Source organism: Varroa jacobsoni, unplaced genomic scaffold (assembly GCF_002532875.2).
Source record: "Varroa jacobsoni isolate VJ856 unplaced genomic scaffold, vjacob_1.0 scaffold_791, whole genome shotgun sequence".
Lineage (NCBI taxonomy): Eukaryota > Metazoa > Arthropoda > Arachnida > Mesostigmata > Varroidae > Varroa > Varroa jacobsoni.
In genome coordinates this window covers 83,688-101,239 of record NW_019213693.1, presented here as the reverse complement: position 1 = coordinate 101,239, position 17,552 = coordinate 83,688, and the positions used below count along the sequence as shown (strand labels likewise).

Genomic DNA, 17,552 nt, shown 5'->3' with positions numbered 1-17,552 from the left:
TGCATATACTACATAGTTCCCTTAAGATCTGTCGGTCGACATAAGTGTCTGCTGTTTAGTCTGGGGCGCTATGCAATATGTTATCTTCCACTATCTGCCATTAGATGACACTCTAAATTATGTGAAAGTTATTCGATTAATCTTACGATTGTGGAAAATAGAAGAACAGCGTTGGATTACTGCCTAGCCGAATCCTGCTTTTAATATTGTTCCGGATTCAGTCCGGTGTATTCAGAAAGGCTAAATATATTATCGACTGACAGCAAACCCGAAAGACAACAATGTAGTTTATAACACCTTCTTTCACGTACAACATCGCATTTGTGAATATTCACTAAAGACGAAGGCTTCGCTCTTTATTTAATTATTCCCATGTCACATATATATATAAAAAGGTCCAAGTGACAGACTTTACATGAGTATGATAATCCTTGTTTCAATGCTACGTTTGAAGAATTCTCCAATTTTCACAAACCGGAACCTTGTTTCCATAATTTAGATCTACTAATAATGCTTCATACCGCGTGATCGGACGAGTGCTCTCACATGCGTACACGTAATGCGTGAATCGCCTCGCACTGGAACTTTGTTTTCCTTTTGTCGGCTCCGTGCACGACATTACACTTTGTTTCTATATTTGTTCCCAAAAATGATTCACGAACCCGACAGCACAGCAGCTTTTTGTCCATTGAGAGTTAAGAGGAGTTTAGACTAATAACACAATGATAATAAATGTACAACAGAGATAGAACGTCTCACATTTGCGCTCTTTTTTGTCGACTAATGAGAGATTCAAAATAACATACTTGGTGTCAACTTACTCAGCGAAAAAATTCTATTTTCTTGCCATTTCTTAATCCGTTCATGTATAGCTAGATATTCCTCTTAAATGAAAACAAATAGATATATCTTTTACATAAATACGTGCGATATGCCCAAATGTAATCGTTTTCGCTTTTATATTAAATTTATTTCCGTTGTCAATAGGTACTTGACCCTGAGCTCTTCTTGACTCTAAAAAACCTGTGTCGTAAAAACACTTCTTTCACAATATAATTCTATCTTGATTCCTCCACCTGCAGTAACTACATCTTACGTTACGCCCTGTCTATTGTTATCGTTCGCTCCGAGACGTCTTCTACAGTACTTGCTACTTTTCTCTCTTACTTAGCGAAATGAAAGGCCAACGAAACGTAGGTTAGTAAGTCGTTCTGTAACGGTAATCATCCACCTTTCAACTATTCGGCAACACTGTCTCCTTTCCTAACACATTATATCTAATGGTAGACTATTTTATATAGATTTATGTATTTGTATGTAAATATATTTGTATATATGTTTGGAAGTGCCAATCGTAGGAAACCTGCTTGACGATCTACTTATGCCCGTTGGCGTCTTCAGCTACCGCGATAGGCTTTTCCTCCGTGGCTGGCGTCTGAGGTACTGAGGCATCGCCAAACGAGTAGAGACTGCCGCTTCGCGACGAGATGCTTGTTCTGCACAATGAAGCGAAAATTGAAAAATCATAATCAATAGAAAAGTTTCTGTTGTCCAGTAGCGTTCTTAGTACTAAATCTGTTAACTGATTACTGGTTAATTAGCTGATAGCTCCTTGGAATATCTAAGAACTTACTAAAACTCAATCTATGTCAAAGCGGAAGCAATAGTTCGGTTTGGATCAGCTTGTAAATAATATCCTTACAAATCTGTTACTATCGCGTAGGACGTCTTGTCAGCTGGCGTTAGCAATTACTCAAATTAATGAAACGACGTATTAATACAAGCATTGTTCCTTCCTTTATCGTTTATTTAATGTTCCCAAACGCCAATTCGGCTCTTCTCACTCGATTTTTCTCCCTGACATCCACCTAAAGATGCTACCGAGGAAACTCTCGGTATTGGAGTTCTTAAATTTGCTAAGTCTCTTCGTAGGCTTTTCCATTTGCGCCACAAACCATTTACCGATCCAAGGTAGTGCTTGAGTAAATCGGCAATTATGATCATGCCTGTGCTGCCCGTGAATGTACTAGGAGAAATAATGCATAGTATGATTGACTCATTAATAATTCATAAACGAACGCAGTGAGAATTGTACAATCCAGTACTATAGATGCTTGACCAATAAAGGCATACGCGCAGTAACGGGACAAACTGAATTTCGCATACTGCTATATATAATATACGCGTTCCAGTGAGTAACGCTTTAGCGACGAAAACCATTGAAAACGTTTCAAACCAGTGAATAAGTACACTGATATAGTAACAATATTACTACCATTATAAGAACTCTAGTATAATAATGCTCAATGACTATTTTACTACTTTTCAAGTTCGACTTCACTGAAGTCCCTCAGATTTCACCACAAAGATTCACAAAAAATGATAATCGACAAAACGCTTTCGTATACGTCCGTTTACTTGTTTTACTTACCTGACATTGGTATACGCCGATCCCATACGCTCCTCAATGGAGCGATACGTTGGTGAATTCTTCATTTCTCCTAGCTTTCGGCCGATGCTGCCAAATAGTTGACTCGTTTTTTCGCCAGCCACTTTAACAACGTCAGACGTCTTTTGGTAACTGAAATGGGTACGGAACACAAATTCGAAATTTTGCAATAGGTCACAGGTTTTCACGCACTGTAAATGCCCGGTGAAAAGTATTCGAATAGGTGGACATATTGCATATGGACATAAGCAGTGGCACAATGTACTGCGAAAAATAAACAGGCCTCGGCAGGCTTGTGGCATAAGGTTAACAAAGAGCAATAGGGTCTATTACTTAGTGCATATTTTTGGCTAAATAATTTATATGCGATAACGATTAAAGTGTCTCTATATTAGCAATTTGCTTTTTCTTCCTTACAAGCTGCCACTTAAAGCCAGTAGTCGAGCTTTATGGATTTCAGGTTGAATTTCATGTATCCAATTTATTGTTTAACAGAAACTGGCAATATAAAAGCCACAAGTTCAATGAAGTTTATTCCTAAGCTCGGATGTTTAGACTGAATAAGCACAAATTAGCCTGAGAACTTAGGGATTACAAAAATATCTCATCATCTAATTAACAAAGAGAATGACGGGCAGGCTAGGAGCCAAACGTAAATAAACAGTTTTGAAGCAAACTCAGTAATAGCCTGAAGATTTAGAAGCAGATGATAAGAAGGTCGACTATCGGGAACTCTGGATAAATAGAAATATTTTTTGCCACTTGAAAGCAATACTTACGCCTGTGTATCCTGAATATTCTTGAACGACTGCTCAAGGTCGCTTTTGAGCTCGCTAAGAGGGCTGATGCCGAGCTTTCTGCGAAGTTCTTGCGCTTTCTCTTGCTTCGACTGAAGCACTGCGCGAAGAGTCTCCATCTCTCTATCGAGCTCTGCCAACTGCGCACGAAGCTCTTCCTGTTCCGCATCGCTCAGAACCCCAGCTCCAGCGCTCACAGGCTCAGTCGCCGCTGCAAATGAAAACAACTTAATGAATTATATACAATCAATCACAACGTGGTGCTATACACTCCAGTGACATCACATTAGGCCGCATACCGTAAATGAGTACACACCATTTATTTTTATTGTCATTCTTAACTTTGTTATGATTTCAATATACAATTGAAATTTCTGTACTGAAATAATGTAGTTTTTTTGTAGAGAGCTGTAACTGACCGTCTATCTGTGTGTGCGCTACTAAAAGCAAATTGCTTAATGTGCTTATTACGCTGCTACTGAATAACGCTTTCTATCTTATAAGCAACACTGGCAGGTCCAAGAAGCTTACTTATTAGTATCATAATATTTAGAGATCCTAAAATATTTAATTATAGACCTGCCCCACAGGAGTAATAGTGCGATTATAGATCGCCGTATGGTGCAGCGGAAACTAAAGGACCCATTGACAACCATTGATCGAATAGTATTGCAGTGTCTCTAACTATTTCCTACTCAGAGGCCGACTCAAATCAGGTAGCATTAATTTTTAACCGGCAACGTTGTATAGATATTTTTCTGTGATTGTACAAATTGTATATCACACGACATAAACAGTCTTCTACTGTTTTCAATTATTTTTTTCCTTAACTTGATCTGTGAACGGTATTAGGAAAGCTAGCATCTTCTAATGATAAGAAGCTCATAAAAGTTGAGAACACGTTGAACAACACCGATTTTACAAATGTGTATAGGAAGCACAATACAAAATACTCAAGCGACCAGCATTTCAAGTTCTTTCAGCTACCTGCCCGAAAAAATATAAAATTATAAAACTTATAAAAAATATTATTTTCTTAATAATCAGCTTTATAACCTATATAATACACATTACATTAATTAGAAATCTCAAAGAATCTTTCAACTCACTCATCATGGTGTATAATAGAACTTCGTATGGCTCGTTGGTCACACAAAGCAGACAAAAGACTACTCCTTGCTTAACACACAAACACTAATGTACCGGGCTTCAATTAACACAAAACTATAAACGACGGGTATTCAGATGCAACGATAGTTATTCCAAATCTCGTATCTAGCTTTTGAAACATTATGCAGTGAACATCGTATGTATACGATGACCCCCCAATAATGTACTTGATCTGCTCAGCCACAGCCTCTAGCACTCTGCAATATGTGCAGACGTCACCAAATGCCACCACAAGCAGCCCGTTGGCCGATAGCCGCAGCCACGCGTACACTGTACTACTGCACACTTCTTTGCTTCCTAATAGCACTCTTGGTTTTTCCTCCGTTTAGAATATAAATGCGATGTCGACTCGTAGAACTAACCAGACGCACAACAATTACAGCTTAATCAAGGTCTATCAAATGGCAGGCACAGAGTATAGTCTGTTTTTTAATGACAGATACGCTCACTCATAAACAAGTAGAGCGGATGACAACTGCCGCAGCTGACTTAGGGCAAGTATCACACGGCCTGTTTTATCCGCTGATTCTTCCGCCATTGTGCCCATGAGACAATACTGAAACGGAATTCAAAACGTTTAATAGGCCGATACATATGTAGCACTATTGGCCACAATGACGAAGTTTGACTAAGACGAGTGAGATAGAACTGCTCGAGACCAAACAACCTATTATTCTATTTTAAAGTTTATATGTACTTGATAATATATACAAAGAATAAGCAAAGTAAAGTCGCTGCACGAATTGTAACATGCTTACTAAGATCGATTATAACACCTCATGGAAGAAATGAAATCATTTACAGGAACTCACGGAACTATTAACTCCATCCTCCAACGGGAGACTACAAACCACATTCTCTGTTCAGCTCTCGTTTATGTATCTTCTTTTCTTCTTCAAGAAGCATTAGACGTCCCTCTGCTTCCCCTGACAGAACTATAAGCACAACTTTTTTGAACACTACTTTGCCAACGGTACAAGCTGCCGTATAATTTATATCCGCCTAAATTTTAAGCCGCGAATCGCTACTTCCTTCCCTAAACAATACAAGAACCGTTCAGCCAAACAACTCGGACATGTTATTTCCACTTGTTGGAAACATCGTGGAAAAAAAGCGCGGCGCAGCTGTAGTGTCATACGACCCATTTTTCCTGGGCTGGGTAATCCTCAATAAACGTATACATAATAATACTGCCCACGTAAACTCCATCACTAACCCATTATGATACTTTTATGATATACACAAAATCTTATAATCCATCGAAAAACGAATTATTTTTAAAGCACTACTTTCGGACAGAAAAAAACTCATTAACTGTCGAAAGAGAAGAATTGCACAAGATACCGAAGAGCCTCTCCGAGCACCTTAATGTATACGTACGTTGAATATTGAGTTTATTGGTTGCGGCAACCTATTAAGCGGTGCTCAGAAAGAAAGTGAACTCCAAGTTCGTTATGCCTGTGCAATAGACCATCACTATGTGACACGAATAACACGTTCAGCTAATCACAAAATTGATTAATCTTGCTTTGAGTTAAAGCAAAGCCGATTTTCTCCGGTGCACGCATTATGATGAGACTAAGAGGCCAACATATAAGGCATTGATTTTTATAATTAGGAAGTGAAGGCAGAAAATTGGCTAGCAGACTGTGTTCAGCCACGCTAGATAAGAAAGAGGTCATCTCTCTATAGGGAAAGTAGGTTTTGTATGTTTATATTTGCCAAAACTCTCAAAGTTTCGATTATTCTTTTGATGTGTACAGGTATTAATCAAGTTATGTCCTACAATTCAGTGAACTTCAAGTACTTATAGCTTTGTAGGCTTTACGGGCTTTTCATCCATACGAGGCACTCAGTCCTACTCGCTGCCCGTCAATTAGAGATACTTCAGTATTTTTTAACGACCGCCCCATATTTTGGGACATTGTCAACGCACATTGTCAAAGATCTACCGTAAATTCAAAATTTTAGGCAAAATGGCTTTCTTTCTAAGGAGCTAAGCGCCGGTGTTCTGGCGAATTAAAGCGAGACTTCAATCCATTCATAGACCCATTTCAAATAAAGAGGTTTGGCTACCAATGCAGTACTCAAATTTTTGCACCAAGTATTATTAAAATAAGTGTACCGACTTCATCCTCGAAGTGTCATAACTTGATATTAGAGTTTTTTTTTTTAATCTGTCTTTTAAGTCTGACCCTTAAATCTATCTGGTGCCCTTAACTTTTAAGTCTAAGTAATCTAAGAAAGCAAGCTATTTGAAGGGTTAGGCCTTGTCCCGATGCGTCAGGTCAGGGTCGCCTATGCGTGCATTGGATACGCTGTCAAAGGGACCCCAATAGCTATATGCATAAGGTAGTATTAACTGACTCTAGCGGACTTTTGCCGTACTCTCATGATCTCCGAAAGCAAAATACTAAAACGTGGGCACCGCTGTACAAGGATTGTTATAGAGTTCTTTATTGATTGCAGTTTTTCGGTTAATTATTATCAATTATATTTACCTTCAGGCAGAAAAGACAGCGTTTACATTGCATAGTCTTCCTGCGTGGGAGAGTATAAAACAGCATAACAACGTCAGCGATAGAAGGTTGTTGGCGTTGCGATTTATCACGCGGCAAACGTCAAAACTAGCTAATTTCCACTAGTTCTATTGTAGTGAGCATTTTGTTTTCAGCCAGCGAAACCAGTTGACTACTTTCAGGAATTATTAAGGCAATAATTACTCGTCAACTTGGACCACATTTGGGATTAACACCATTGATAGCCTTTATTTCTCTCCAAGCATAGGCTAATTTTAGCACAATCTGTAATGGATTCGGAAGGCGACGTACTATAGCACGATTTTCTATTGTCGAACGTGCTGCAGCGGGGCTGTACTGCATAGGCGCGATGAGCCTACATAATAGTCAAATCCAATAGGGCCCTTAAATACTATCATGGATTTTCGCAATGACACCGAAGCAGTTTTCACTCATTGTGATTAAATTTCGAAGCTAGGCGTTCGTGCTTCACGACTAATGCCGAACGATTTTCAATTAATAATAAGCATAAAATTATGTACTGTGTTATTGTTCAATTCAAATACGGTTCAGTGAGCCAAGTAAGCAAATAGAAAACCAAGGCTACAATCATAGAAATTTTCAGTCCGACAGTATCTTCGTTACCGACCTTGCACCGATTATTACAATTTACGTATTTGGGTCATTTCCAGTTTCCAGCGATCAATGTATATACCGAAGAACTAATTTATGTAAAATCCCACCGGCCGCCGCACAGCGCCGAAGCTTTTCCAGGCCATTTAATACTAGAATTGTTAAATTAGTCGTAACGTTGTTCTGGTGATCGCTGCCGAAAATTCTATTCCTAAGCTAATTAGACGTCCAAATTGTTGTTGACATCAAACTGTTAAACGATGAAATTCGCATGAACAACAAGTCGCCTACACGCATATGGCTCTCAGCCATCGACTATTCATTTGCTATCGTCCCATAACTTTTTAATTATTTAAATTTGTTCGTCTCAGTAGAACGAAAACGATCAAATTCCTCAACGCATTACTAGTCCCCTTAACTGTAGCAAGTACACTACTGCATGGTAGTTTCATATTGAAAGATGGAAGCCGGTTCCATATGGGAATACGCATACAATAAAACTACAAACGGCCGCATTCAGTAACTCGGCGCTCGGCCAAATCATGTTTCTTGATTTGCAATTTTGTGCCGCCTAACGACGCACGGCAGTCCCGATATGATTCTTTCGAAATAGTTCCGTATGTCCGGCTTCGCACAGAGCGATACCGGGCTACTGCCTATCTTCGACACTAGGCCGCGTAGTTACGCTAAGGTGGTTCTGTAGAACTATTAGTTCGGGCGAATAAGATGTCTTCTGCATCATATGATGAAGTCAGCTAAATATCAAGAAAGCGGTATTTGCATATAAAAATACCGTCACGCAGTACTTCCGAGAAAATACGTTTTTTTTTTTTGTATTTACTTATTTAACCTATAACTCTTACACTATCTTTGATTCTGGTTCGCATAGCTGGGTTTCTGAACGTTAACTTTCAACCGTGAATGGAACCGATATGTCCAGCTTGTTCTATACGAGATAATTAGAAAAACAAGATCAACCTGTTCACTACACTGGGTTTAAAAAACTACACGTTCAAATAAGTTCTTACGTCAAAATAGAATTCGCATCTGTCTATATTGGGTTGGGGTCTGTTGTGGATTATATCAACTTCCTATGACAGATCAACATTATCTACCATATGGACACATGGGATCTTCAATACGCTATAAATGCAGAGGTTTTGGATTACGCAGATGATTCGACATATTCTTTCTTTTCGAGCTAACATGATCAAGTTTATGAAGTATAATCGTTGCACATACTAAATTCGATCCGCGTCATCGAATCACAGTGGCACCGGAATTAAATGCAATCAAATGCTTATATTACTCGATCGCCCCCCATAAAACCATCTCAACAGCTATAAACGACAACAGAAAGTTAAATAACAATAGTAATTGGCGATTGTCAACTAAATATATGCCAGTCACCAATATAACCAGCACCGTTAAATTATGAAAAATGAACGTAGTTTAGGATCGAAGCTTTTTGCTCAGATCTTTTTTCTATTCGAAGAAGCAGAAGGATAGCCGGAAGTGTCAAGACACGCCCCCTTTTTATAGACCTATTCAAATACGCAAATAGTCTATGACACTGGCCGACCTGGCGTTTCATCCAGGTTATTTTATTTAAACCAGATCCACCTTAGTCCGAATCTGACACCCGCCCCTGGCTAAGTAGGTCCAGATAAACAATTTACTCAACTCTGCTGCACATCTGTCCTACACTCCATATCATAATAGGACTAACTATGACAGTTTATTCGTACAGCTTATGTATCATTATACACGACCTACATATAGCGCTTACACACGTACTTCGTACGTAGTTTTGTCTAGCAAACAGGTATATAACTTCTCATAACTGATATTTGAAATCTTTTTATTTGGTAAGCCCAAAAAGATCCCGTTAAGTCGTCAGATTAAATTTGTATGGCTCTTTAAGATACACCCTGAAAGGATCTCCGCGTAAGATTAATCTAATTGGCCAAATACTTTTTAATCTACATAGAGAAGTTCGCCTTTTGCTAATACAGTACAATTCTAGTTTTGTTGATCGTTAGCTGACAGTAGTCAATTCTTTCTGATATTTCGTATTTGAAAACCATGCGCGTTTATGCACATTCAGCTTGCTACCCAGTGTCATCCACGGTGACACGTTATCAGTGTGAAAACTGGGTTGCGTGAACAAGTACACTCAACGTTTGTTCCATGAGAAATTATGCTTAAACTATATTTCGAGAAAAGCTAGTAGGTTATAGCCTGAACGCTGGCCAATAATCGACGTTACGTCTATTGTAAGTGGTTTTGCACTTCTATATAGGGGCGGTGCAAGGTTTGTGAGTGGCACTCTAGTTGCAACTAGAACTCCTGAATAATAATAATAATAGCGCTACTACTGTTGACATCATAGTTAACGCAAGCGCGCCGGCGGTGACCGCTAGCGGCAGTCAGTTACTCATATGCAGCTACCCATAGTTGGTGAATAGGCCCGACCCTTCGATTCTGATCCGTATGCTAATGCAAATGTTCATGCTCATACAAAGCTATTGATCTAACCAAAAACCACCAACCATTGGGACGCTAACAATAATTTGGTCCGTGTTCATAACCACATTTTTTAGTCTGTCGTGATAGTCGCGCCACGTAGCCCGCTTCCCCTCTTTACCACACTTTAACAAAATCGAGAGACAGAAATATGAGACCAGATAAAAACGCCTATTGGAAGCTCATTTTGGTGACAGTTGTTAAAAAAATCTGCATAATGAAAATTGCGGTTCGCCAATCATATACAACCGATTTGAATAATACCCAATACACATTTCTAGTTGACTGTCAAACGCTCCCATATAGAATCCTCTACCGAATATTTCAAGTTTTTGCAACAGGCCTACAATAATAACTTTTGCTTCCCGGCTCTCACAATATGCGGATCAGCCACGCAGTCGCCAGGATAATACCGCCACAGTTAGACCTATCCGTCCATCTGTGCGAACAATACGACCCACAGTTTCAGTGAACCTCCACCATTGCCGTCTGAATTGCGACGTCACTTAAGCATACAGATTCTCACAGCAAAGGCGACTTTACTAATTGAGAGAACTTACCACCCACGTCGTTCTTACTTACTTGGCGAGCTCATCTCAGCGACCTTGTTCTCGTTCGGTCCCGACATAATGATTCGCTTATGATGTCAGGTGGCAAACGCTATGGTTTTCTACTGCAACTGCTGCAATAACTTCTCTGTTAACTAAGACAGCCAGCTAGCGCTACTTGTGCTGACACTGTCGTGTAGCTGCTGTCGAAATTGCAACAGTAACTCTCGTCTCTGCTCTTCTTTTAGCATATTACAAAGCAGACGACAAAAACAACAACACAAATTACAGCCGCGGTCGCCTTACCGCACTTACCCATACGATTCTTTCACAAAAAGAGTGCACGCACTGATGGCCAGTAACACCGCCAACGACAAGTCCCTAAACCATTCGTCCCCGACTTTTACTCTCCGTGTTTCGCAAGCGGGGCTCGTTCTTCTGTGCACAGAAGCCGCATCACCGGCTTCCTGTTGGCGACACCATTCGTTAGACAATGTGAAGGATATCCAACGTCGTCTGCTACGGTCAACTAGATCCAATGTCTGCGCTGGGGAGTATGCGAGTATGACCATCGCGGGTGGCGGATTGTTGTTAGAAAGTCGCTCAAAGAAAAGGAGCGAGCGAATGTGAGGGAGAGAGAGAGGAATTTGAAGGCAAATAGGCAAATGCGCTTAGCCTGAGCCACGTTCTGTGGTTGTAGGTGGGTGAAGCTTATCCCGTAGCAGACTCGAAAAGATATCCCGGATATGTAAACATGAGAGAACGTCCGTAGGTAGTAGTCAAGGTGGGGTTCAACTATTGTGTGTTTGTGCTATAGCGATTGTGCAGAGGCACAGTGCCTGCTACGGGCTCCTGTACGGGACCACTGAATCGCGTTAAAGAGTCTTTTGCCATGCTGTATCCGGTTGGTGATCAATGTCACGCCAGAGATAACTAGTCCTAATTGAACAGGATTTCCTTTTTGGTGAATATGTGACAGAAATTGCCCAACTAAGTGGTCCACTCAGAGCGATCTTAGCTATTGGGGTTCTCCCATTGTCCACCGTTCATTTTCGTGTGCGTTGCGCCGCGTTTTGTGAGGCGTGCTTAAAGCTGAACTAGAGAATTTCGCCGAGAGTCGCAAAATTCTCGTGTTGTTGGATAGTAATAGTCGCAGTCAGCAAAACGGGAGTGAGATAGGGTGAAAGTAGTGCAGTGTACCAGCTCTGATCGAGTGTACTCGTTGAATTTCGTTGTGGGTGCAATCGAATTTAATTGCCATGAACGGGGCGGCGTGACACGAGCCAAGTGCCGCACGAGCCGCTGCCGCCGCTGCTGCTGCCGCACGAGCTATTGCAGACGTCGGTTCGGCAGCTGCAGCAGCTGTTGCTGGCGCGGTAGAGAGGCCGCGGGAGCTCTGCATTCGAAAGTCCGTGAACGTTGTGGATCAACAGCCGTGGACTATCGAGTGCAGTAAGCCCTGTACGTCGTCTGTCAGTGGCGCTGTAGGAATAATGTGCCAGAAGAACTGCCGCGGTGAGTGCGACTGCGAGCCAACTGGACAGTCGATGGGTGGAGGTCAACGCAGCTCGAAGAGTGACGTCCGAATCCTGCTCGTGGGCGATCCGGGCGTTGGCAAGACATCACTGATTCTCAGCCTTGTCAGCGAGGAGTTCCCTGAGGATGTTCCTCCGCGCGCAGAAGAGATTACCATACCCGCTGATGTTACCCCGGAGAAGGTACCCACCCATATCGTTGACTATAGCGTCCAGGAGCAGACGGATGAAGAGCTTAACGATGAGATTCTCAAGTCGAACGTCATCTGCGTCGTGTATTCGGTCGTGGACGATTCCACTATCGAACGCATCACCGAGTACTGGTTGCCGCTGATTCGCCATGTACTTGGTGAGGAGCACAGGACACCTGTCGTTCTTGTCGGCAACAAGGACGACCTGGTTGAGTATTCTTCCTTGGAACTTACGCTGCCGATAATGAATCAGAACCAAGAGGTAGAAACCTGCGTAGAATGTAGTGCCAAGACGCTGAAGAATATTTCCGAATTGTTCTACTATGCACAAAAGGCCGTTCTCCATCCAACCGGCCCGCTATACATACCTCATGAACGAGAATTAACCGAAAAATGTCGACAAGCCCTAACACGAGTGTTCAGAATCTGTGACTTCAATAATGACGGCGCGCTCAATGACCACGAACTGGACCAGTTCCAAAGACGATGCTTCAATACCCCACTTGAACCGCAGGCGATGCAGGATCTTAAGTTGCTTGTGTCCCGCCAACTACCTGAGGGCGTCAAGGAAAAAGACGGCGACCCCAAGTATGGCGGACTTACATTAGCAGGGTTCCTGTTTCTCCACAAATTGTTTATTCAGCGCGGGCGCCATGAGACAACATGGACAATCTTACGCAAGTTTGGCTACGACGACTCGCTCTATCTAAGCCGGGATTACCTTTTCCCGAAGATTCGGGTGCCAGCCGGCAGTACGACGGAACTGACCCCAGAGGGATGCAATTTTTTGAGGACACTATTTGATAAATACGACACAGACCTGGATGGCGCTCTATGTCCGAACGAACTGGAACAGCTGTTTCAGGTCTGTCCGGTTATTCCGTGGGGTCCTGATATGATTTACACTGTAGCTACCAATGAGCGTCGCTATATTACCAAAGCTGGCTATATGGCCATGTGGACCCTAACTACAGCGCTCGACGTTACTAAGACCATGGAGTATCTTGCCTATCTGGGATTCATGACAGTTACCGGCGAAGAGAGTCAACTAGCAGGCGTTCAAGTCACCCGGGATAAACAGTTAGACCTACAGCTAAAGCAGACGATGCGAATCGTGTTTCATTGTCACGTTATTGGGCCACAGGGCGCCGGCAAGACTTCATTTCTTCAAGGATTTCTCGGCCGAAACGCTAGCCAGACGGAAGCCATACCTCGAGCCCACCTGCCACGGTACACCGTCTCTTCCGTGCCGGTCTACTCTCAGGAAAAATATCTTGTGCTACACGAAATTGACATCTTTGGCATGCAAGATCACCTTACACCACCGGAACTTCATTGTGACGTTGTCTGTCTTTTATACGATGCGTCCAATCCGAAAAGTTTTGAATACGTTGCCTGTATCTATCGCAAGTACTTTGAGAAAAGCCGAGTTCCTGTGCTTGTCGTAGCTTCCAAGTGTGATCGGAGCCAGGTGACGCAGGAGTTCGCGCAGCAGCCTGAGGAGTTTTGCTCGCTGCATAAGCTTCCCCCACCACAGATGTTCACTACAACCCCCGGTGCGGCTGGTGAGTCCGCGAAAGTGTCACGGGATATTTACGTCCGTTTGGCGACAATGGCGGCATACCCCAATCTCAAGAGACTGGTCCATGTGCTACAAAGCCGCCCCAGTTGGATTGGGGAGTACACGAACCAGATGTTGGAACTGCCGCCGGAGGTGACAGCGTGGATGAAAGTCGGCCTGGGGGCTGCTGCGGTCACCGTTATGGGACTCTTGCTCATGAGAACACTGAAGAACGCCAACACTGCGAACTGATCGATGATGGACGGATGTACACATATAGAGAAGCGTTGCATGTATTGACGCAAAACAGTTCACGCACCGCCGCACGCCCATTATGCAACCGATGCTGACGATAAACATTGTTCAACATTACCAGTATCACAAAAAAAAAATCGCTACCCGTGGAGGTCAGGGCAAACCGATTCATCGCTGTTGATCTCTCCTGCACCGTCGTCCTACGCAAAATACACCAAACTGCGCCGTTTAAGCTGTCGATCACCACCGATGATAACATGGACATTACATTACAGGCACACACACATACTACACGTTGATACTTGGTCGATTGTTGAAAAACTGATCACCGATCACGATAGCTTGTCCATACAGCCAGCCAACCAAGTCGGTATTTGACACCATTAACAATAATAACCGAACCGTCTACCAAAAAGCGAAAATTTTCTGTAAAAAAGCCGTCGCGTGTAGTTTAAGAACTCTCACAGAGATTATACGAACTCATGTGACTTTCCAGGCGTTATCTTAGTTTAGTGCTCGCGGGATACTGCCGAAAATGCTAACACGTGAGTTCTGAAGGGGGGGGTCTAGGGACAAGTGGATTTTATTTGTACAGTTGTTGGTAGACGACCTTACCGCTTGCTTTTTCTTCTATTTAATTTACGGAGTCTGCCGTTGACAGGGAATTGTTTCAAGATATGCAAGCAAAAAGAAGCAAAAGACAATAGAGTTGGTGTAGTGACCTGTAGCTGCAGATCCGTAGCTTCTTACCTAACTGATTCTGTAGGAATGTAGCGCACAAGCAGCAACAGCGACAGGTTCCGTATCTTTTTTTGAGTGTTTTAATAACAACAGAAACCGCATGTTTTCTGAAAATGTTAATTCATCACCTGGCTTTTTCTCTTGCAATTATTGCCGCTATTATTATTACTGTTTCTCTTAAATCTACTGATGATGGTGGCAACAAACTGCTTGCGTAGTCCCGTGAGTCGTTAGCCCGGGTCTTTCACAACTACGTGGTGTAAATCGGATTTGTATTCAACTAAAGGGCGGAGAGTGATGTGAAAAGGTTGTCTGCTTTAGTAGTGAGAACTGAATGCTTGCAGGCCGGTGAGTTTACATTAGAACCCTGCATTCTCTGCGTATCCCCGTAGTAGTCCTTTCTGAGTCATATTTGAATTCTACAAACGTGCAGGGATCCTGCACAGATGTTCAGTTTTAGACGATTATACAAAAAAAAAATCAAGGTGAGTAACAGAGAGTAAAAATAGCGGTTCCGAATGTCGTAAACTGCCGAATCCTGTAATACTTCAGCTTAGTTGATTTTTTTTTCCAATTTAACCGCGTCTGTTATTGTATAGTTTTTTTTTTTCTTGAAACTATACTTGTCTTAGTTAATTATTGAGTAGAGTGTCAAGCAGTTTAATAGCTAGAGTCAGCGACGGTAGTAGTACAATGGAAACGAAGTCGACGCGCCACTGTAATTAGTAAAGTTTTCTCTTGATTATTGTATGTTTTTTTTAGAAACACAGTTTTTGTTGCTAGCATTCTAAAGAAGATATGGGATGTGCAAGACAGGTACTATCTAAGCGTAAAGGACTGATACAGGCTAATCATTTTCTATGCAATTTCTATGATGAGTAACAAAGAAGATAGAGCTTATTGTAACAGTTCGACTGTTCTGGTTTTAGCCTGTCGCAAGATGAGCGCACCCAGAGATCTAGCCTGGTGCTTTGCCGAGCTATAACATAGCTAATCCAATGGAAGAAAATTCTATCTCTTGGTTTGGTCAACGTAGGTACTTATATGACTGGGAAGGAACGACCTTTTCTTTGCAAATAAAATCTTTTTCGAAAACACTACACCGTTAATGAATAACTTTGATATTCAAAAAGTGGTGCCCAGTCTTTCTGTGTCGCAAGTCAGAGCAGAGCGCAGAGATAACCGATGCTCTGTGTAACGGCGATTTTTGTATCGCATCCAGGGAAAATCGTCAGGATCCGAAAGAAGCGGAAAACAACAGGACGTACGATTGGAAAACAGTACATAAACGAGACTATGTACAGTAGAAATACACAACACTTAGGCGTATCAGATGACTTGGCACGATGTCACTAACGAAAACACGCACGCCCACACGGGTGAACGGGACAGAAGTTTAAAAAAAAAAATCATACGAATAGTTCGCAGTACTGAAAAGTGGTTACGAGCGGTTGCACCATGAATGATGGAGCGGATTTAAACTGCAGGTGTAGTTATTACCATTATATTTGATACGTGGGGTCAGCCGTCAACAACGATGCCATCAATGGGTTTAGAAGGTGTGTTTAGGAGATTCATAGGAAGAGACAAAGATCGGTGATGCAGGAGACAAATAGGCATTGCGAATGATGACAATTATAATCGTCGAACAGCTACAGAATAGTCAAACGATGGAAGTCTAGCAAAGAACCTCTGTCCTATATAGCGAGCAAGCTTGGAAGAAACAAGGGAATGCTGGAGCGAAATAAAAATAAATTGATTAGCTGGCGAAACAAAAAAAAAAACACTTAGTCGATGTAACTTCAATGGGCTGTAGCGATATAGGAAAAAAAAATGGGATCCGCGTAGCAAATGCTGGCCCTTATTGCACTGTTGTACATAATGCGGATAAGGATTATAGTGATTAAATAAAACGTATGGGGTGATCGGAAATATACTACAATGTGTGTTTATTATATAGATACTTGCGGAATATTGACGTACACAGGAACAACGAATACTGAATGAGACCTCTGGAAACCAAAAGGACAACACAAAGTCTATTGCACGGCTTTCCATTTCAACATTGAAGATTATGTCATGGAACAAATATGCGGGGCTAAAAACTGCCTTACTCTGGCAAAAGAAGTAAACAAGTCTACAGCAGAAAGATCTAAAGCAAGAAAATAGCATTTATGTAGCCATTGTCGTCGTTTACATCTGCTGCCTATCTAGCCACGGATCTTTATACTCAGAAGTTTACAAGCTAATCAACAACTTGTAGAGAGAACTAAATCTTTTTATCACTAAAACAAAACGTTCACTACCGTTCAGATTCAATATGATTATGTGTCAACTAAATCCAATCGCAAAACTATGGGCTCTACATCACCTCGAACATACTGAACGAATGTGCTCTACTGCGCCGATATGCGCATACAGTGGTTCACCATGTGTGATAATAATATTCTCATTATGATGATTATTATTGAGGTGGTACAGTTGTCACGTGCCCCGTCTCCCCAAGAAGCCCTATTAAGATGGGTGTGAGGTGCTAAAGGCGGACGACGAGTAGTCACATACATGTAACACCGTCGTTCGGCGAAGTTCGATAGTTACCAGTTCAAAAAGGACAAACAATGACATAA

The 17,552-nt window shown here is 41.9% G+C and overlaps 2 protein-coding genes across 4 annotated transcripts; one reads left to right on the top strand and one right to left on the bottom strand.

The window, feature by feature from the left end:
- Window positions 1–287: 287 nt before the first annotated feature.
- LOC111263788 (tumor protein D52) lies at window positions 288–11,077 on the bottom strand. 3 transcript variants are annotated; one of them, XM_022839179.2, is made up of 4 exons: window positions 10,958–11,077; window positions 3,229–3,457; window positions 2,432–2,581; window positions 288–1,496 (listed from the first exon to the last, which is right to left on the bottom strand). In XM_022839179.2, the coding sequence occupies exons 1-4, from the start codon at window positions 10,959–10,961 to the stop codon at window positions 1,376–1,378; spliced, it is 504 nt and encodes a 167-aa protein (XP_022694914.1). In that variant the 5' UTR covers window positions 10,962–11,077; the 3' UTR covers window positions 288–1,375. The 3 variants fall into 3 exon arrangements, with proteins under 3 accessions (XP_022694914.1, XP_022694912.1, XP_022694913.1); XM_022839177.2 differs by lacking the exon at window positions 10,958–11,077 and adding an exon at window positions 10,677–10,899; XM_022839178.2 differs by lacking the exon at window positions 10,958–11,077 and adding an exon at window positions 4,356–4,950.
- A 294-nt stretch (window positions 11,078–11,371) lies between these two features.
- On the top strand, window positions 11,372–16,861 carry Miro (mitochondrial Rho GTPase). Its single transcript, XM_022839173.2, has one exon. The coding sequence runs from the start codon at window positions 12,136–12,138 to the stop codon at window positions 14,179–14,181; it is 2,046 nt and encodes a 681-aa protein (XP_022694908.1). The 5' UTR covers window positions 11,372–12,135; the 3' UTR covers window positions 14,182–16,861.
- The last annotated feature ends 691 nt before the right edge of the window (window positions 16,862–17,552 follow it).

Excerpts from the sequence above, each read along its gene's own strand:
- LOC111263788 (XM_022839177.2), bottom strand. The coding sequence starts at position 10,722 with ATGTCGGGACCGAACGAGAACAAGGTCGCTGAGATGAGCTCGCCAA. Across the intron at positions 3,458-10,676 it reads CGCTGAGATGAGCTCGCCAA|CGGCGACTGAGCCTGTGAGC; the intron begins GTAAGTAAGAAC and ends TTTCATTTGCAG. Across the intron at positions 1,497-2,431 it reads TCGGCGTATACCAATGTCAG|AACAAGCATCTCGTCGCGAA; the intron begins GTAAGTAAAACA and ends TTCATTGTGCAG.
- Miro (XM_022839173.2), top strand. The coding sequence starts at position 12,136 with ATGTGCCAGAAGAACTGCCGCGGTGAGTGCGACTGCGAGCCAACTGGA.